This window comes from Danio aesculapii, chromosome 14, assembly GCF_903798145.1.
Source record: "Danio aesculapii chromosome 14, fDanAes4.1, whole genome shotgun sequence".
Taxonomy (NCBI): Eukaryota; Metazoa; Chordata; class Actinopteri; order Cypriniformes; family Danionidae; genus Danio; species Danio aesculapii.
The window spans coordinates 3095433-3118233 of NC_079448.1; the positions used below are offsets into that span (position 1 = coordinate 3095433).

At 38.7% G+C, this 22801-nt stretch overlaps 2 protein-coding genes and 2 pseudogenes across 7 annotated transcripts in view; all 4 read right to left on the minus strand.

Annotated features, from left to right (window-relative positions):
- Positions 1-22801, minus strand: part of LOC130240345 (putative protocadherin beta-18) — a 287342-nt gene that overhangs the window by 103181 nt on the left and 161360 nt on the right. The window contains exon 1 of one of the 6 annotated variants that reach the window (XM_056471823.1): positions 14688-17215. The exons of 4 other annotated variants lie outside the window; for them this stretch is intronic. In XM_056471823.1, coding sequence (XP_056327798.1) covers positions 14688-17105 — 2418 coding nt within the window. In that variant the 5' untranslated portion in view covers positions 17106-17215. Of the gene's footprint in view, positions 1-11452; positions 13925-14687; positions 17216-22801 lie in introns of those variants that run through there. One more of the 6 variants, XM_056471821.1, reaches the window with a different exon arrangement.
- On the minus strand, positions 1256-3721 carry LOC130241137 (protocadherin beta-16-like; annotated as a pseudogene).
- On the minus strand, positions 4872-7548 carry LOC130240351 (protocadherin gamma-A11-like; annotated as a pseudogene).
- Positions 8476-10981, minus strand: pcdh2g17 (protocadherin 2 gamma 17). Its single transcript, XM_056472870.1, has one exon. The coding sequence runs from the start codon at positions 10930-10932 to the stop codon at positions 8476-8478; it is 2457 nt and encodes an 818-aa protein (XP_056328845.1). The 5' UTR covers positions 10933-10981.

Here is a 22801-nt window from a genome sequence, read left to right on the forward strand (position 1 = left end):
CATTCTGAAGAACTACAGAAAAAAAAGGTTTGAACAGTATAAAACGTCTTTGTAATTACCTCCCGACAGACGAATAAAAGGTAAAAATGCTAAATTAAAATTGCCAATTTTAAGAAAAATGTAACCGTCCAAAAACAGTTGATTTATTTCTTTTTTTTTCAAAAGGGGGAAAATGACTAGTTAAGAAATGAGCGCAAACGTACACGTGATCTAATCGGAATAATAGTAGTAAACGTAAAATACATAATAAACCGAAAATATGACTATGACATAATACAAATCTTTTACTTCTTTATAAACATTTGTACCTGGAAGTACATACAAATTATTTAAGGTGTTGTCATGAATTTAGATCAAGAAGAAAAGTTAGAAAGGTGCAAGACCGCGTTTCAGCACCACGGCCAGTTACAATGACTGAAGATGAGCTGTGCAATCTTCACAAGCACACGATGAACGATTGAAAATATGTCTGAGGGAAAAAAGCGGAAGGAAAACAACTGTGGATATCAAATAGTAGGATATATTTAAAGATAATTACCAGCCAATTAACACCGGAGTACAAAGATGGTCATTTTTAGGCATTTCAGTAGACCAGGATTTATCAAAGTGCACTGACAAAAAATGTTCGACCAATTACTAAAATTAAACTGATTGAAATACTTTACGGATAATTTAGTCATAATAATGAACATCACACTAAAATATAATATCAAAACAAATCACATCTACCGATAGAAACGAATGTATTGTGGAAAAAAGTAGGGCTGTAAAATGCACTCTTTAAATAAACAAGCAAAGGAGGTATATAAAATAAAAATGTGAGATCAGAAAAAATCTGATTATTTGAAATCGGACATTCCTTCATTGAAGAAATTAAATTAAACCAGAGAAACTCAATACATACATTAACATAATTCAAATTAGGTCCGTATTATTAAATTACGTAAAAATACTGAAACGATGCAACCATGAAACACAAGGGTATGGAGATAACTTACTTGTTAATGTCCGCAAAGTGGTGGACACATTTTATGCACGAATCATTTAGTGTTTGGCTGTTAAAAATGCTGCTACACAAATACACTGAGATTTAAAAAGAAATCTCACCTGATCATCAAATGATTCGTTGACCAGTTTTCCCCTTTGCGCATGCGTGAGTGTCTGTGTCCCACTGGTGTCCAGACTAATAATGCTCTCACTGCAAGGTCTGCCGTATTTCACATCACTCTTTCTGGAGTCAGTGGTTCTGCAAACCTCATAATTGTACACGTGCTGTAAAGTTCCTGTGCCTCCTACATCTGCGTAAAGAGGCGGATAATACGGAATAACCGGAAGATTCGCTCCAGACTTATAAAACATCCGCTCGCGTCTCCATCTGTAGCATTTGACTGACAGTATGGCGATGATGGACACGATAAAGAGAAACGACACTACAGCCAAGGCCAAGACGAGATAGAAAGTCAGGTTGTCGTTGTATTCCTTGTCGTGCGTAAAGTCGGTGAACTCCGAGAGCACCTCAGGGAAGCTGTCCGCCACCGCCACGTTAACATTGACTGTAGCTGATCGAGAGGGCTGCCCGTTGTCCTCCACTACAACAGTGAGTCTTTGTTTGACAGCATCTTTATCTGTCACTTGCCGGACAGTTCTTATTTCTCCATTCTGTGCGCCCACTTCAAACAGCGCCCTGTCTGTGGCTTTGTGCAGTTTATAGGAGAGCCAGGCATTCTGTCCAGAGTCCACATCAACAGCCACCACTTTAGTCACCAGATAACCCACATCTGCCGAACGAGGCACTATTTCAGCCACCACAGAAGCGCCTGACTGGACCGGATACAGAACCTGAGGCGCGTTGTCATTCTGGTCCTGAATCAGGATTTTGACGCTCACGTTGCTGCTGAGAGGAGGAGAGCCTCCGTCCTGCGCTTTTACGCGGAACTGGAACTCTTTGATCTGCTCGTAATCGAAAGATCGCACTGCATGTATGACTCCACTATCAGCACTAACGGACACTAACGAGGAGACGGACACTCCGTTAACCGACGAGTCCTCCAGTATGTAGGACACACGGGCGTTCTGGTTAAAATCTGCGTCTCTGGCTCTGACTGTGAATATGGAAAGACCAGGTGTGTTGTTTTCTTGAACAGAGGCCTGATATGAGCTCTTCTCAAAGATAGGCGCGTTATCATTCACATCTGATATCTGTAAGGAGAGAGTGACGCTGCTGGAGAGAGAGGGCACGCCCTCATCAGCACACGTCACACTGATGTTATACTCAGACTCTCGCTCGCGGTCTAAATCTCCATCAGTGACTAAACTGAAGAAATTATTATTATTGGATTTAAGAGAAAACGGAATATTTTCATTAACAGAACACTGAACTTTTCCATTTTCTCCCGAATCAACATCCTGAATATTAATCATTGTAACCACAGTCTCAGAAGCGGAATTTTCAGCTATCACGTTTGTTTTAGACATGATATTGATCACTGGAGTATTATCATTAACATCAATGACATCCACAATGATTTTACAAGAATCAGTAAAGCCTCCATGATCACTCGCTTGTACGCGTATCTCAAAGTGTCGAGCTTGTTCATAATCAACCAGACCGATCAATCTTACTTTACCATCAGTCTCGCTTATTTCAAATACTTCTCGTACTTTGTCTAGTGTGTTTGATATAGTATATGTAATTTCACCATTTACTCCTTGATCAAGATCTGACGCACTCACGGTCGTCACTATTGTGCCTTTTGGGGAATTTTCAGTCACAGCAGTTTTATAAACAGACTGTGAGAAAACAGGAGCGTTATCGTTCACATCTAATACAAGAATATTTATCTGTATATTGCCAGACATCTGAGGATCTCCACCATCAATAGCCGTTAATGTTAAGGACAAATGTTCCTGCTTCTCACGATCAAGAGGTTTTTGTAAAATCATTTCGATATTTTGCCCTTCTCCCGACTGACTCTTAAATTTTAGGACAAAATTATCTGTTGGTTTTAATGAGTAGGTCTGAAGACCGTTAATCCCGACGTCAAGATCTCTGGCAGGTTCTATAGTAAATTTTGTATTTATGGTGGCAGATTCACTAATCCTAAATATAATCTCACTTTTTTCAAAAAATGGTGCATTGTCATTTATGTCAACAACCTCAATATTAACACTAAAAAACTCCATGGGATTTTCGAGTATGATCTGAAAATGCAGCGCGCAAGGCGTTGTCTGTCCGCACAGCGCCTCTCGGTCTATTCTCTCTTTGATAAGGAGGACTCCTCTTTCTTTATTCAGCTCGATGTATTCAGCGCTGTCTCCTGTATAAATCCGCGCTTTCCCCGATTTCAGCCTCTTTAAATCTAAACCCAAATCCTGCGCTATGTTCCCGACTAAAGAGCCTTTGGCCATTTCCTCAGGAATGGAGTAACTGACCTGCCCGAGAGCTGAACTGAGAGAGAGAAACCAAATAAACAGCAGTACTTGCCGCGCCATTGTTCTGTCCGACATTTTGCAGAAGACCAGAGAAGGAAGATTGAAGCAGAAGGCAAATAATCTGATCCTAGAAAGTGAAGGGAATCACGTGTATCCAATGTAAAAAGAATGAAAAAAATCAGTAAAATCCAAGAGAATGATAATGAATAGAGTATCTCCGTGTTTTGTCTTCTCTGTCCTCCTCAGACTGTGCTCTCAGCTTCTGTCTCTCTCTAATAATATGGAGATGATGGGGGTGGAACTGCAGCAGATCTGCTCTCTACACTGACATATTGACCAACAGCGGCACTATGAGTTCATTCTGAAGAACTACAGAAACTATTAAATATATAAAGCTTTACCTCAGTATCATACACATCTCAGAAAGCAGTGTACTAAATCTGCAGTATTATAAATCTTTAAAAAAACACACACAACTATATACGTGCGCAATAATTAGGAGTTTGTATATAAACTGAATAAACAATATCTAATAAATTTATTTTGTGATTACAAGATCGCCTAGGACGCATATGAACTGATCAGATAAACAAGAAATGCCTAAAAGTACAACAATTTACGGAACAATTATCCGTTGATATATAACATGGTGTATAGTTTACTTTTACAGGGAGAAATATCATTAAACAGATAAAAAAAAATCATTGTTTTTTTTAAAGACATGAGAAGGATATGAGGTTAATAACCGCATCACCGCATTTCAGCACCACGGTCAGCGAAACAAACGCAAACACTGGCTATAACTGCTCACTGGATGAACAAAACAAATGAAAGTGAATTTAACGTGGACACTAAATCCCTGGCCTGTATTCAGTATAAACTGCGAAACCTCAACAAAAAAAGAGAGTGAAAAAAGGATTATACTTAAAAACAGGATTAATGAAATTTATACTTAACGTAAATGAAAACAAGACCGAAAATCAGTCTGCATGAGGCAGAAAAATATCAGACTTTTTCCATTTCAGCTTTTAAGACTCGTTTATTTCACAAAAATAGAGAACAGTTATTTTCAGAAAATAGCTGCCAAATATAGCCCGTACGGTACTAATAGTACGCCACATTAAAATCACTCACAGTCCTTCGGCTTTCAGTCCTTGATTTATCAGGGGTCACGACAGCAGAATGAACCACCCGAATTAAACTAACTAAACAATTTAAAATATATCAATAAAATTAAGTTTTCTGCAAGAAAATTTCATAAAAAAACTAGTTCTGAAGCAGAGACAATTAGTAAACGTGTCAACAATTCAAACTAAATCTAAAATCTTAAAAAAATAATAATTTAAAGCATCGCAAAGGTTATAAAACATTTCTCACCTGATCATCAAAATCTCCACTGACCAGTTTTCCTCTTTGCGCATGCGTGAGTGTCTGTGTTCCACTGGTGTCCAGACTAATGATGCTCTCACTGCAAGGTCTGCCGTATTTCACATCACTCTTTCTGGAGTCAGTGGTTCTGCAAACCTCATAATTGTACACGTGCTGTAAAGTTCCTGTGCCTCCTACATCTGCGTAAAGAGGCGGATAATACGGAATAACCGGAAGATTCGCTCCAGACTTATAAAACATCCGCTCGCGTCTCCATCTGTAGCATTTGACTGACAGTATGGCGATGATGGACACGATAAAGAGAAACGACACTACAGCCAAGGCCAAGACGAGATAGAAAGTCAGGTTGTCGTTGTATTCCTTGTCGTGCGTAAAGTCAGAGAACTCCGAGAGCACCTCAGGGAAGCTGTCCGCCACCGCCACGTTAACATTGACTGTAGCTGATCGAGAGGGCTGCCCGTTGTCCTCCACTACAACAGTGAGTCTTTGTTTGACAGCATCTTTATCTGTCACTTGCCGGACAGTTCTTATTTCTCCATTCTGTGCGCCCACTTCAAACAGCGCCCTGTCTGTGGCTTTGTGCAGTTTATAGGAGAGCCAGGCATTCTGTCCAGAGTCCACATCAACAGCCACCACTTTAGTCACCAGATAACCCACATCTGCCGAACGAGGCACTATTTCAGCCACCACAGAAGCGCCTGACTGGACCGGATACAGAACCTGAGGCGCGTTGTCATTCTGGTCCTGAATCAGGATTTTGACGCTCACGTTGCTGCTGAGAGGAGGAGAGCCTCCGTCCTGCGCTTTTACGCGGAACTGGAACTCTTTGATCTGCTCGTAATCGAAAGATCGCACTGCATGTATGACTCCACTATCAGCACTAACGGACACTAACGAGGAGACGGGCACTCCGTTAACCGACGAGTCCTCCAGTATGTAGGACACACGGGCGTTCTGGTTAAAATCTGCGTCTCTGGCTCTGACTGTGAATATGGAAAGACCAGGTGTGTTGTTTTCTTGAACGGAGGCCTGATATGAGCTCTTCTCAAAGACAGGCGCGTTATCATTCACATCTGATATCTGTAAGGAGAGAGTGACGCTGCTGGAGAGAGAGGGCACGCCCTCATCAGCACACGTCACACTAATGTTATACTCAGACTCTCGCTCGCGGTCTAAATCTCCATCAGTGACTAAACTGAAGAAATTATTATTTGTTGATTTTAGAGAAAACGGAATATTTTCATTAACAGAACACTGAACTTTCCCATTTTCTCCCGAATCAGCATCCTGAACATTAATTATTGTAACCACAGTCTCAGAAGCGGAATTTTCAGCTATCACGTTTGTTTTGGACATAATATTGATCACTGGAGTATTATCATTGACATCAATTACATCAATTATTACTTTACATGAATCTGTAAAACCAACATGATCACTGGCTTGAACATTTATCTCGTAATTACGAGCTTTCTCAAAGTCTATTATGCCGACCACTCTGACTTGACCATTATCTTTATTTATAGCAAATAGCTGTCGGATATTATCTTGCCTGTTGGCAATGGAATACTCAATTTTACTATTTATACCTTCATCGGCGTCAGTTGCGCTCACTGTGGACACAATAGTGTCTTTTGGCGCATTTTCAGTAACAGTTGCTTTATAAACGGACTGCATGAACACAGGCGCATTGTCGTTTGCGTCTAACACAGTGATGTGAATATCTATACTTCCAGATAACTGAGGATCTCCTCCATCAACAGCTGTGAGGACTAATTTTATTTCATTCTGTTTTTCACGATCTAAAGGCTTTTGCAAAATCATTTCCACGTTTTTCCCGTCTCCTGCTTGATTTTTATATTTAAGGTTAAAATTATCTGTTGGTTTCAGCATATAGCTTTGAAGGCCATTAATTCCCACGTCAAGATCAACAGCAGGCTCCAACATAAATTTAGAGCCTAAAATAGCGGATTCACTAATTTTGAAAATGATCATGCTCTTCTCAAAACCAGGAGTGTTGTCATTTACATCTGTTATTTCAATAGTAACTGTAAAAAACTCGATGGGATTTTCGAGTATAATCTGAAAATGTAGCGCGCAAGGCGTTGTCTGTCCGCACAGCGCCTCTCGGTCTATTCTCTCTTTGATAAGGAGGACTCCTCTTTCTTTATTCAGCTCGATGTATTCAGCGCTGTCTCCTGTATAAATCCGCGCTTTCCCCGATTTCAGCCTCTTTAAATCTAAACCCAAATCCTGCGCTATGTTCCCGACTGAAGAGCCTTTGGCCATTTCCTCAGGAATGGAGTAACTGACCTGCCCGAGAGCTAAACTGAGAGAGAGAAACCAAATAAACAGCAGTACTTGCCGCGCCATTGTTCTGTCCGACATTTTGCAGAAGACCAGAGAAGGAAGATTAAAGCAGAAATCAAAATCAGTCCAAAACGCTCCAGAAAATCATGAATAAATCCAAAGATACATGAACTAGCAACAAAATAATAAGTATTTCCAAGAGAATGATAATGAATAGAGTATGTCGGTGTTTTGTCTTCTCTCTCCTCCTCAGACTGTGCTCTCAGCTTCTGTCTCTCTCTAATAATATGGAGATGATGGGGGTGGAACTGCAGCAGATCTGCTCTCTACACTGACATATTGACCAACAGCGGCACTATGAGTTCATTCTGAAGAACTACAGAATCTATCAAATTAATAAACCTTTAACTCAGTATCATACAGATATCAGAAAGCAGTGTACTAAATGTGCAGACTTATAAATCTAAAAAAAAAAACAGCTACGTAAAATATACATGTATTAAAATTTTGAGAAAAAACGGAATAAATGAAGAAATTAATAATTAAATAGATATATTTATTTATTTCGGGATTACAAGATTGATCAGGCCCAACATAAACACCTATCAGATAAACAAAAAGTGGCCGAAATGCAAAATTACAGGCAACAATGGTCGATTAATACACAACATTTTGTAGAGTTTAGTTTTAAAAGGGGGACAGATCATTAAAATGAGGAAAATCTAACAATTATCATATTTATAGAGAGCAGAGAAGAATAAGAGGGTAATGACCACCATAACCACATTTCAGCACCACGGTCAGCGAAGCAAACACTGGCTATAATTGCTCACTGGATGACAAAAATGAAAGTGATGTTAACTTGGACACTAAATCTCCAGCCTATATTTCAGAAGAATATACTGTGAGACAGCATTTGATGAGAAAGTGATAAGAAAATTTAAAATATAATATTAAAAACAAATTAAAAGCAAACTCTACTGAACAAAAAAATGAACACAAAACCAAAAATCTGCTTGTAGCGGATCAAATATCAGACTTTTGCTTTTCCAGTATTTAGGAATCGTTTAATCCACAAACAATAGAGAACAATTATTTTCAGAAAATAGCTGCTGAATATAACATATACACTACTAAAAGTCCACCAAATCATTCACTTTTCTTTGGCTTTCAGTCCCTGATTTATCAGGGGTCACGACAGCAGAATGAAGCACCCAAATTAAACTAAAGAAATTAAAATGTATATATATATAGCAATTGATGCAGAGACAATTAGTGAACGTGTCAACAACTCAAGCTAAATTTAAAGTCTTAATAAAAAAATATCTAAAGCATCGCAAAAAATTATAAAACATTTCTCACCTGATCATCAAAATCTCCACTGACCAGTTTTCCTCTTTGCGCATGCGTGAGTGTCTGTGTTCCACTGGTGTCCAGACTAATAATGCTCTCACTGCAAGGTCTGCCGTATTTCACATCACTCTTTCTGGAGTCAGTGGTTCTGCAAACCTCATAATTGTACACGTGCTGTAAAGTTCCCGTGCCTCCTACATCTGCGTAAAGAGGCGGATAATACGGTATAACCGGAAGATTCGCTCCTGACTTATAAAACATCCGCTCGCGTCTCCATCTGTAGCATTTGACTGACAGTATGGCGATGATGGACACGATAAAGAGAAACGACACTACAGCCAAGGCCAAGACGAGATAGAAAGTCAGGTTGTCGTTGTATTCCTTGTCGTGCGTAAAGTCAGTGAACTCCGAGAGCACCTCAGGGAAGCTGTCCGCCACCGCCACGTTAACATTGACTGTAGCTGATCGAGAGGGCTGCCCGTTGTCCTCCACTACAACAGTGAGTCTTTGTTTGACAGCATCTTTATCTGTCACTTGCCGGACAGTTCTTATTTCTCCATTCTGTGCGCCCACTTCAAACAGCGCCCTGTCTGTGGCTTTGTGCAGTTTATAGGAGAGCCAGGCATTCTGTCCAGAGTCCACATCAACAGCCACCACTTTAGTCACCAGATAACCCACATCTGCCGAACGAGGCACTATTTCAGCCACCACAGAAGCGCCTGACTGGACCGGATACAGAACCTGAGGCGCGTTGTCATTCTGGTCCTGAATCAGGATTTTGACGCTCACGTTGCTGCTGAGAGGAGGAGAGCCTCCGTCCTGCGCTTTTACAACGAAACTAATCTGTTTAATTTGCTCGTAATCAAACGAACGCACTGCGTGTAACACGCCATTCTCGGAGTTTATAGACACGTAAGAGGAAATCGGCGCTCCGCTAATATGCGCATCCTCTAAATAATAAGACACTCGGGAGTTTTGATTCCAGTCTAAATCTCTCGCCGTAACACTACATATAGACAACCCTGGAGTATTATTCTCAATAAATTGTGCTGAATAGCTTTTTTGATCAAAAACTGGCGCATTATCGTTGATGTCAGACACTTTAAGGCTGAGAGTTTTTGAGCTCGAGAGCGCAGGTGAACCTGAATCGGTTGCAGTCACTGTTATATTATACTGCGACTGAGTTTCACGATCAAGAAAGGCATCTGTGATCAAATTATAATAGTTAGAGAGGGATGATTTGATTTTGAACGGGATGTTTTCATTAATGACGCACAAAACCTGTCCATTTCTCCCAGAGTCAGAATCTTTGATATTAACCACTGCAATTGTTGTACCTGGTGGCGCATCCTCGGATACAGGACTCGAGAGAGACATGAGAGTAATTACCGGCGCATTATCATTAACATCCACTACTTCGATTATGAGCTTACTTGTACTCGTCAGACCTCCTTGGTCTGTTGCTTTAACTCTGATCTCAAAACGTTTGTCTTTCTCAAAGTCAATGTTTCCTAAAACAGACACCAAGCCAATGTTTTCATCGATGTTAAAAATACCTCTCGACTGTTCTTTCATATCGGAGAAGGAGAACGTGATATGTCCGTTTGATCCACTATCTGCATCGGTGGCATTAACAGTAGTAATGTAAGTGCCTTTCTGTGCATTCTCCATCACAGATGCTCTATAAATTGTCTGGTTAAACACAGGTGCGTTGTCATTCGCGTCTAAAACAGTAACCTCTATATTAACAGAGCCAGACCTCTGCGGGTTTCCTCCATCTACAGCAATCAGCTTCAGAGATAAATGAGGATGCTCCTCCCTGTCTAACGCTTTATCAAGGACCATCTCAACATACCTGCTTCCGTCGGGATTAGAATGTTGTTTTAAGACAAAATAATTGTTTCTGGTGAGAATATAATTTTGCAACGAATTTAATTCTACATCAGCATCATGCGCACTCTCTAATGCAAAGCGTGAACCAGGAGTCGCAGATTCGCTTATTTCAAAATTAATGTTGTTTTTCTGGAATGCAGGGGAGTTATCGTTTACGTCTATGATTTCAACAGTTACCTGATGCAGTTCGATTGGGTTTTCCAGAATGATCTCGAAGCTGAAGCTGCATGGCGTGGTGTCGCCGCATAGCTGCTCTCGGTCTATTCTCTCACTCACGACTAGAATCCCTTTGTCTGTTTTCAGCTCTGCGTACTGAGCGCTTTCTCCAGTCACGATACGCGCTCGACCCGATCGAAGCCTTTTTAAATCCAGCCCCAGATCCTGTGCTACATTACCAATTAGCGAACCTTTACTCATTTCTTCAGGGATGGAGTACCGGATTTGAGAGATGCCGAAATGAAAACAGCACGAGATGAAAAACAATACTTGCCACTGCTGTCGAGGGAAAAAAGTCCATCTAGTACATCCATTTCGATAAAAATCCTTAACAGCCATACTCGATAGAAAGCAAGTCCAACATCAATATTTCCAAAACTCAATGGGATGAAATAACATTCAAAGGCAGCACTACAAAACGTTTTGCATTCGTTTGGGAGAGAAAAAGACAGTGTCACTCCCTCACCAACCCGTAAGGAATGAAACAGAGAGAGCGTCACAGTGCGCATGATGGGGTGGGGCCAGGGTTTAGTGGGACAGAAAGCAAATTACAAACCAAGCGTTTCTTTGACCAACAGCGGCCCTTAGAGTTCAAAATCAGCGTTACGAGACTGCATCTACTGTAAGACAATACCTGATAGAAATGCTCTCCACTGAGGAGGTGCAGAAATTAATACAGTTTTGCGTGAAGATAAAACTGCGTAAAATATTACATGTTTTTTCTAACATGAAATACAAGACACAGCTTTAAAAATAAAACTTAAAGATCAACCACATCTGCTCAAAAGTTGATTTCAAACTAAATTTATCACACTGTATTAAATTATATGAGTAAATAAATTAATTCATTAATTCTCACCTCTACCGGCGAATCTAATTCATCCAGCATCTTGTTCTCCATGGGCGCGCGCTGCACTGTTCCTGTAGAATTAGGATCCACTATCAGCACGTTCTGACTTGCAGGTCTGACAAACTTATAGTCACTTTTTCTGGAATCGGTAGTTCTGTAAACCTCATAATTGTACGCGTGCTGCAGTGTCCCTGTTCCAACAGTGTCCGCGTAACGCGGCGGATAATACGGAATAACCGGAAGACTGGATTTATAAAACAGACGAGATTGTCTCCATCTGTAGATTTTTACAGAAATAATGATGACTAAACATGTTATGAAAAGAAACGAGACTGCTGCCAAGGCCAGAACCAAATAGAAAGTCAGATTATTGTTGTATTCCTTGTCGTGCGTAAAGTCAGTGAACTCCGAGAGCACCTCAGGGAAGCTGTCCGCCACCGCCACGTTAACATTGACTGTAGCTGATCGAGAGGGCTGCCCGTTGTCCTCCACTACAACAGTGAGTCTTTGTTTGACAGCATCTTTATCTGTCACTTGCCGGACAGTTCTTATTTCTCCATTCTGTGCGCCCACTTCAAACAGCGCCCTGTCTGTGGCTTTGTGCAGTTTATAGGAGAGCCAGGCATTCTGTCCAGAGTCCACATCAACAGCCACCACTTTAGTCACCAGATAACCCACATCTGCCGAACGAGGCACTATTTCAGCCACCACAGAAGCGCCTGACTGGACCGGATACAGAACCTGAGGCGCGTTGTCGTTCTGGTCTTGGATGAAAATGTTCACTGTTACGTTGCTAGAAAGCGGAGGAGAGCCTCCATCCTGCGCTTTAATGGTTATCTTAATGTTTTTGACCTGCTCATAATCAAACGAGCGCACTGCGTGCACCACCCCGCTCTCAGCGTTAACAGAAACATACGTGCCTACAGGAAACCCACCCAAATCGCCCTCATCAAGAATGTAGGATATACGAGCATTCTGATTTTCATCCGGGTCGTGAGCTCTAACTCTGAGAATAGAAACGCCAGGTGAATTATTCTCTGGCAAATATGAATTGTAAACTCTTTCCTTAAATACTGGTGCATTATCATTAACATCAACCACTTTTAGATTAAACGTTTTTCTGCTTGTTAGAGCCGGCTTTCCGGAATCAGTAGCGATAACAGTGATGTTGTACTCCGACAATTTCTCACGATCCAAAACAGCATTTGTGACTAAAGAATAATAATTTCTTAAAGTCGATTTTATGACAAAATCTTCAGATCCTTCAATAAAACAACTGACCTTGCCGTTATCATCGGTGTCTGCGTCTTTAACGTTAATTATTGCAATCGTGGTGTCCGGTGGCGCATCTTCAGATACTGTGCTCGAGAAAGACATCGCATTAATGACAGGTGCATTGTCGTTTACATCAATGACATCCAATGTAATTTTACTCGAGTCTGTTAATCCACCCTGATCTCTAGCTTCAACTGTAAGTTCAAATTTTGTATCCTTTTCGTGATCGATTTCTCCAACAACAGAAATAATGCCGGTGTTGCTGTCAATGTTGAATAATTGCGCAGCAGCTCCCTTTTGTTTATAGAAATTATAAGTTATTCGTCCGTTTGATCCACTATCTGCATCGGTGGCGTTAACAGTAGTAATATAAGTGCCTTTCTGTGCATTCTCCATAACAGATGCCCTATAAACTGTCTGGTTAAACACAGGAGCATTATCATTAACATCTAAAACAGTAACATCTATAATAACAGAGCCAGATCTCTGCGGGTTTCCTCCATCTACAGCAATCAGCTTCAGAGATAAATGAGGATGCTCCTCTCTGTCTAGCGCTTTCTGCAAAACCATTTCTGCATATTTACTTCCGTCAGGATTTGAGTGCTGCTTTAAAATAAAATTATTATTTGTTGATAAGATGTAATTCTGCAGCGCGTTCACGCCTACATCGTGATCATCCGCGCTTTCCAACAAAAAGCGTGAACCCAGCGCTGCAGACTCGTTAATCTCGAATTTTAACTCTTTGTTCTGAAACGACGGCGCGTGATCATTTTCATCCAATATTTCAATGGTTACTGGGTGCAGCTCCATTGGGTTCTCTAGGATGATCTCGAAGCTGAAGCTGCATGGCGTGGTGTCGCCGCATAGCTGCTCTCGGTCTATTCTCTCACTCACGACTAGAATCCCTTTGTCTGTTTTCAGCTCTGCGTACTGAGCGCTTTCTCCGGTCACGATACGCGCTCGACCCGATCGAAGCCTTTTTAAATCCAGCCCTAAATCTTGTGCTACATTACCTATGAGTGATCCTTTCTTCATCTCCTCCGGAATGGAATAGCGTATCTGTGCGTTTGCAGTATAAAAAGAGCAAGAAAAAAACATAGGCAGGAACCACAGCATTTTCAACTGCCAAGGCCGATGACCGCATTTTTTCATCGAAATGCCGCGTTGAATCATAATGCAAACGTTAACAAATTATGAATCCAAACAAGCTAGATGCTGAGATATAATCCAAGATGTTTAGGAGGAAGAAATTAATGCAATGAATACGAGGACACACCTTCGTTTCTCACTCACACAGCTCTGAATAAAAAAATGTTGAGGGAGCAGGTCACAACGATAGAAAATGGGGAGGGCGTAAAGACAACTGCGTGACGAAGCAAGCCAAATAATCTTTCTCAAATCAACAGCGGCCCTTGCTGTTCAAACAGTGCATTAACAAGCCAAAGTAACACAATATGCAGTAAATTTTTTGATATAAAGAGGGTAGTTTCGCAAATAGGTTGGGTGCTTACAGCTGCAGCACTTTAAAAAATACAATTAAAAACATTTGATTTTAAAATTAAGAAGCCCAAACTAATAATTATAGTATACATGTATATTTTATAATATTAGACAACGTGTGATCATCTCATACAGTAGATGTTGAGGAAAAAAATGTGTGAAAATGAGGCCACACGTTTCAGCACCATGGACAGCGCAACACAGAACAGGGAGTTTAAAGACGGACTTTAGCCATATTCACATGATTGTGCACCAAGTGTTTTCATATAATTTATATATATAAACTATATAAGCTATATAAACCACATACATATAAACCATATAAATAAAATAAAATTAATAAATTCCATACGCTAGTTCAAAACATCACAAAAAGCAATCCGAGCACATTTGAGAACACATTATTAACACTAAGTACTATTAAGTACAATAAGTGATAATTAAAAGCAAATATCTTGTGAAGACTCACCAGTGTGCTGCGCACATCGGAAGAGTCAGCCACTGACGTCTCCTTCTGAATTGTTCCTGCTCCGCTCGCGTCAACACTCATCAGACTTTGACTGATGGGTCCGAAATATTTCATATCACTTTTTCTAGAGTCTGTGGTTCTGTAAATCTCATAATTATGCACGTGCTGCATAGTTCCCGAGCCAACAGTGTCCGCGTAACGCGGCGGATAATACGGAATAACAGGAAGATTGGTTTGAAAATACAGGCGAGACTGCCTCCATCTGTAGATTTTGACCGATATTATTACGACTAAACAAGTTATGAAAAGAAACGAGACTGCAGCCAAAGCCAAGACGAGATAGAAAGTCAGGTTGTCGTTGTATTCCTTGTCGTGCGTAAAGTCAGTGAACTCCGAGAGCACCTCAGGGAAGCTGTCCGCCACCGCCACGTTAACATTGACTGTAGCTGATCGAGAGGGCTGCCCGTTGTCCTCCACTACAACAGTGAGTCTTTGTTTGACAGCATCTTTATCTGTCACTTGCCGGACAGTTTTTATTTCTCCATTCTGTGCGCCCACTTCAAACAGCGCCTTGTCTGTGGCTTTGTGTAGTTTATAGGAGAGCCAGGCATTCTGTCCAGAGTCCACATCAACAGCCACCACTTTAGTCACCAGATAACCCACATCTGCCGAACGAGGCACTATTTCAGCCACCACAGAAGCGCCTGACTGCACCGGATACAGAACCTGAGGCGCGTTGTCATTCTGGTCTTGCACGTTAACGACAACTGTAGCATTTGAACCGAGAGGTGGAGACCCGCCATCCTGCGCTCTCACATGTATTTTAAACTCTTTCATCTGTTCGTAATCAAATGACCGCACTGCGTGGATAATTCCATTGTCTGCGTTAACAGAGAAGTATGATGAGACAGGAGAACCATTTACATCAGTGTCTATTAGATAATACGCAATGCGCGCGTTTTGCCCTGCGTCAGAGTCCGCTGCTTGAAGAGTAAGTAAAGAAACCCCAGGAGAATTGTTCTCTAATATATAAGTTTTATACTCACGTTGACTGAACACTGGTGCGTTGTCATTAATATCAGTGACATCCAGAGAAATAGTTATTTTACTAAATAATGACGGGCTGCCCTCGTCAGTTGCGATTAACGTTAGGTTAAAACTAGACACTTTCTCCCTGTCCAGTGGCGCATCGGTTACCAAAGTGTAGTACTTGCGCGGAGATGGTTTGATTGTAAAGGGAGAATTTTGTTCTAAACCTAAGCGCACCTGTCCGTTTTTACCGGAGTCTAAATCCTGGACGCTTATCAAAGCTACAACCGTGCCCGCGGGAGAATCCTCTTGTATTTTACCAGAAAAAGACGTCATGGTTATAACTGGGCTGTTATCGTTAACATCAACAACATCTATAACTAATTTACTTGCACCAGTTAGGCCCCATGGGTCTTTAGCCTGCAAATTAAGCTCATATTGCTGAACACTTTCATAATCTAAATTGCCAGTGAGTGTTATATCACCAGTGGACGCACCGATTCGGAACAGATGAGCTGCGTCTTCGCCTATATGAGTAAATGAATATGTAACATTGCTATTGTAACCTTGATCTGCATCAAACGCACTTACTTTAGTTATTATCGTCCCCTTTACTGCATTCTCAGCAACACTTGTTTTATACATCGTGTCAGTAAAAATTGGTGAATTATCATTGGCATCAAGAAGATTAACGATTATCTTAACAGTTCCAGAGCGCGGCGGGTCTCCACCATCAACAGCCGTTAAGATCAGAGAGTGCTCGCCCTGTTTTTCTCTGTCCAGCACCGACTGCAGCACCATCTCTGCGTACTTGCTGCCATCTGATCGACTGTGTTGCTTTAACGCGAAATTATCAGCAGGTTTCAGACTGTAGCTCTGAAGAGAATTCAAACCTACATCTGGATCTGTTGCTGTGTCTAACAAAAAAGAGGTGCCTATAGGCGTGGACTCGCTGATCTCCAATATGATTTCTTTCTTAGGAAAAACGGGCGCGTGATCATTGATGTCTTGAATCTCGATTGTAATCGAAAAAAACTCGAGAGGATTTTCGAGTAAAATCTCAAGACCGAAGCTACACGGGGATTTCTGCCCGCAGAGCTGCTCTCTGTCTATCCTCTCTTTCACCACCAAATGTCCTTTGTTGCGGTTTAGCTCGACATATTGTCTGCTGTCGTCAATAACCAGACGCGCACGGCCAGACACCAACCTTTTTACGTCCAAACCGAGATCCTTCGCCACATCCCCGACAAACAATCCAGTCCGCATTTCTTCTGGGATGGAGTAACGAATCTGCGCGGTCACTGTGTGGAGCACGGATAAAAAGAATAAAGAAAATCCTCCTCGCCATTTCATACACCGTCTCACATTGACTCCCTTGTAATCCAACATCCTCCAAATGTTTTAATCCAAGCCAGATAAACACACGCACCTTCGGTTTTCAAACATCCAAGCAACTTCTTTCAAATATATGTAAAATAATAATCCAATGCAAGACTTAAAGCGGATGAAAAGGACAGCGCGTCGTCTTTTTGTCTACCCTGTCTGACGCAAAGCCTTTTATAGCAGAACGCTTGAGCACTATCTCTTCTCTCTGGGCAACAGCACCTCTCACAGTCCTTTAGAAGCACAGCAGAGGTTATAGAGTGTAAAACAGAACACAAAGAGCTGACTAAATCTGTGTTATGAGAATGCAGTATGGGTTTTGTTCAAACTGAAGTTACATTTCTGTTGATCGCAATACATCACAGAACAAAAGTGAGCACTATAGAACAAATTAATTATCTTCAGTATTTTCTTCACTATTGGCATTTAAAAGAAAGGTGTCTTAATATTTTAGGCGCTCAGTAAAAAAAAAAAAAAAAGAATCTTGAGTGATGCAATTTTAATCAAAAATAGATAAATATTGATAAAAGATAAAGTGCATAAAATAAGAAAGTGCATATTTACTTTAAAACTTTTGTTCTATATTTATTATAAAATTATAAAATGTATTATTATTACATTAAAACATTTCACTAATAAAATCAAGAGATGCATTTAGCTTTTTTTAAGCAAGCTGACGCAACTATTAGACTTGATTTGAGTAACCAATTAAACTTAAAAAGGAAAGGAGGATTCATGTAGACTTTATTAAGAGAATTGTTTAATTATGCAGTTTAGATATATAGTGATTCAACTACTAATATTAAATTAATCATAGGTCAATATTAAATAATTTAGTATCTTAATTCAGTATGCTAACAACAAAGTATTAAAAACTATTTTAATATTCATTCATTTATTTTATTTTCGGCTTAGTCCCTGGGGTCGCCACAGCGGAATGAACCGGCAACTTATCCAGCATGTGTTTTATGCAGCGGATGCCCTTCCAGCTGCAACCCATCACTGGGAAACATCCACACACACTCATTCACACACATACACTACGGCCAATTTAGCTTACCCAATTCACCTACACTATGTTTTTGGACTTGTAGGGGAAACCGGAGCACCCGGGGGAAACCCAGGCGAACACAGGGAGAACATTCAAACTCCACACTGAAATGCCAACTGACCCAGCCGGGCTCGAACCAGCGACCTTCTTGTTGTGAGGCGATTATGCTACCCACTGCACCACTGTACTGCCCCTAGTTTAAAATAATGTATGTAATATGTTTCTCATTATTTTTAAAATAGATAGCACATGATATTTTTTATTGTGTTCATATAAGCTGCATTATAGTAATACCACTTATTTGATATAATAATAATAATAATAATAATAATGATAATAATAACGATAATAATAACAATAATAATAACAATAACAACAACAATAATAATAATAATAATAATAATAAACAATAACAACAATGATAATAATAATAATAATAATAACGATAATAATAACAATAACAACAACAACAACAATAATAATAATAATAATAATAAACAATAACAACAATAACAACAATAATAATAATAATAATAATAACAACAACAACAACAACAACAACAACAACAACAACAACAACAATAAAAATAATAACAATAACAATAATAATAATAATAATAATAATGTTAATAATAATAATAACAACAACAATAATAATAATAATAATAATAATAATAATAATAATAATAATGACAATAACAACAACAACAACAACAACAACAACAACAACAACAACAATAATAATAATAATAATAATAATAATAATAATAATAATATTAATAATAATAATAATAACAATAATAATAATAATAATAATAATAATAATAGGAATAATAATAATAATAATAACAATAATAATAACAACAAAAACAACAATAATAACAATTTTAATACTAATAATAATAACAACAATAACAATAAAAATAACAACAACAACAATAATAATAACAATACTAATACTAATAATAATAATAGAGAAAGTGTGTTGCACAATAGCCAGTCAGATAGGATTGTACCGTCTAAGATGATAACCTACTTTCAAAAGGAAGTACGTTGGTGAACTGCAATCTCCAACAAAAGACAATCAAATATTTTATAATGTTATTATTTAAATAGTATTTTACAGTAAGTTGCAATGTGTTACACAAGTGCTTTAAGTATAATGAACTAGCATACATCACTCAGGGATTATTTTACATACATATTGTAATATTGCACACTGTAATGTGTAATTAATTAATAACAACTATGAGAGAAAATATTTAGATAAATCAACAATCACATAAATGTTTGATATTCATAAATACAACCCAATAAAAAAGCTGACTAAAGTGCTGTAAAGATAGAGTAGAAAATAACAGAAATTATGAGAATAATTGGCAGAAGCAATAATAGAAGAACCAGTAATGAAGCAGTGTTAAAAGCTGGAGTCTTTAAAGCAGATTTAAAAACATATAGTTTACATATTACCATAGTGGCATAGTTGAGCTATTATGAAGTGATACCGTGGTCTGAAGTTTAGGTCCAGCAATTGCAATTGTACAATCACCTCGTTTTTTAAATAGTGAGTTCTAGGCACGGTGAGTAAACTGAGATGACCGGATTTCAGTTTTCCAGAATGGGTGTATGGACAGAGTGTGTAAGGTACCGAGCAGTGAGAATATTCATGGCTTTGTATACAAAAAAATAAAATGTAAACATCAATTCTATAATGTTAATGCATTAAATATCTTGAACGATCAAACATATTTGACATCGATCATTATATGTGTTAACTAATATCTAAATCAGGGGTGGGCAAACTCGGTCCTGGAGGGCCGGTGTCCAGCACAGTTTAGCTCCAACTCTAATCAAACACACCTGCCTTTAGATAATTAGGCATCTTGGAGATACTGATTAGCATGTTCAGGTGTGTTTGATTGGAGTTAAAGCTAAACTATGCAGGACACCGGCCCTCCAGGACCGAGTTTGTCCACCCCTGATCTAAACAGTTAAACTGTGAACTATTAACTTCATTGTTTATTTGGTGTAAATGACCAAATCACAAGTTTTTTTTTCAGATGTCATTGTTAAAATACCATTGAAATGTAAATAAAAATAAACATCATACACACTTAAGTTTTGTACCTGAAAATGAACAAACAACAAATAAAAATAGCTGCTTTTTGTGACAAACAACATAAACAGGAATTGCTGCATTTTGAATTTGTTTGTATTATACATTGTGTGTGTGTGTGTGTGTGTGTGTGTGTGTTATTTTAAAGGTACATTCAATTCTCTTATTCAAGATATTGTTTGTTAAACCTGCACTTGTTTAACTACTGATCCATGTTTACCTTTTTTTTTTTTTACTAAACCATTGTAATGCTGTATAAATACAAAACCAGAGCTTGTGTGATTGTGCAGGTGTATAGTTATGCAGTTGATTTTAACACACTGATAACACTGCTGTGATGCGAATGCATAAAATATGAGCAGACCTGAGGCTGCAGCAGTCAAATGTACGGGCGTGGTGAGACTGCATTATTCAGACCGTGTCAGCCTGATATGGACTGATGCATTTTAATGCTGTAAAAGTGGGCCACGGTCCAGCCTTAAAGCATAGTGACACACTGCTGCAGCAGAGGAGAGGCAGGGACGTATTTAGGGCACACGCACAAGCAGTAGGATGATGCAGTAATATGATGATGTTCTAGTAAACCACCACAAGATGGAGCACTGAACATACTGTATAGTAATGTTCAGATGCTGAACAAGACCAAAAAACTACCATGTACACATGAAAGAGGACTAAAGGAGAAATAAAATGACAGAGAAGAAAAAGAGTAAAGAAAAAGACAAAAAATATATTGACTTTGAGGTGTCCCTGTTATATATTTTCATGAAATATCACTATACACTATCAAAAATAAAGGTGCAAAACCTGACACTGGGGCGGTACCTTTTAAAGATGTACACATTTGTACCATACAGATCGACATTTGTGCCTTTAAAAGTAAATATTAATGTCTAAAATATACAAATTTGTACCTCAAAGTACATTAAAGGTATAAAGATGTACAAATTTGTACCTTTAAAGTACCAATGTGCACCTGTAAGGTCTGCCCCAGAGGCAGATTTTGTACCTTTATTTCCGAGAGTGTAGTAACAACAGCAAATGATGCATACTTACATGCAACTGACTGTAAACCTAGCTCTTATCCTAAACCAAACCATATACTAAATAAATGCAGTCAGTTAATATGCAGAACTTAAAGGGATAGTTTTAAACACTGAATATTCTCTCATTTACTCAGCATTGACTGTAAAAAATGCAGGGTTCCACACAATTCATTCATGTTGTCCCAACACAAATCAATTACGTTAACTTACCACTTTTAACAAATTTATGTGGATTGAACATAAAAAAATTAAGTTGTCCCAATGAAATCTTAAGAATTGTGTTGTTTCTGCTCATTTTAACTAAGTAGTTTGAATAAGTAAAATATATATATATTTTTTTTTGAGTTTTGACTTGTCTCAAACCTGTTTAAGTTTCTTTCTTCTGTTGAAAACATAATAAGATATTTTGAAGAAGGTTGGAAACCAGTAACCATCGACTTGCATAGTATTTGTTTTTGTTTTTTTGCAACGGAAGTCAATGGTTACAGCTTTCTGTTGTGTTCAACAGAAGAAAGAAACTCAAATGTATAAAAGCACTCGAGGGAGATTAAACAGAGAACAAATTGTCATGTTTAGGTGAACTACCCCTTTAAATGTATAGTTAACCTGTAACAAGGACATCGTGAAATAAAGGTAAAACTATAACCTGTATGCACTGAAAAAAAAATATTCAAAGATGATTTACTAATTTTTTTTACATTGAGTGGTTGTAAACAATGTATTTGGGCTGAATTTAAGCAAACAAATTAAGTTGAACATTATTAAATTTAATTTGTTTGTTTAAATTCAACACAAATAAATTGTTTGCAACAGTTTTGCATGCGACACATTTTTCAGTGCATGCGAACAGACATTTCAGAGTGTGCTGTATATAAATAGAACTATATCAAATAAATGTTTCTTACCTTAAAAGAGAACGATGAGGATGAAGAGCAGGTCATGGAGGGAAAAGAAGAGAAAAACGAAGATTAGCAAATTACTCTTGTACACATTTCTGGAATATCCAAGACAAGTAGTAAAAGACAAGACTGAATGAAACATTAAAATCGCTGTATTCATACCCAAAGTGCATTCAAAACAACCGTAAAACAACAAGTATGTCAAAAACCCATTCCCATCACTCCTGCATGATCTCACTGTTCATCTGTGGCATCACATATTCAGCTTGAAACATTCTTATATGTAAAGCCTTAAACGGTCTTGCCTGTCCCTGTTTGCCTTACTCTAAACATGGCATTTAAGCCATTTCATTATTCATTTCTTTTCAGCCTTTTTTCAAATCCCAGCAGGGAAAAATAACATCAAAAACATCTCTTTAACATGTATATTTGATAATGTGTGTGATGTACGGCTGCAGGCTAAATTATTAGCCTTCCACTTTTTAAAAGTATTTCCCAAGTGATATTTTACAAGGACATTTTCACATTATTTAATCTTATAGAAATATTTATTTTCTGGAAGAAGTATTGGTGACGCAGTGGCGGAGTAG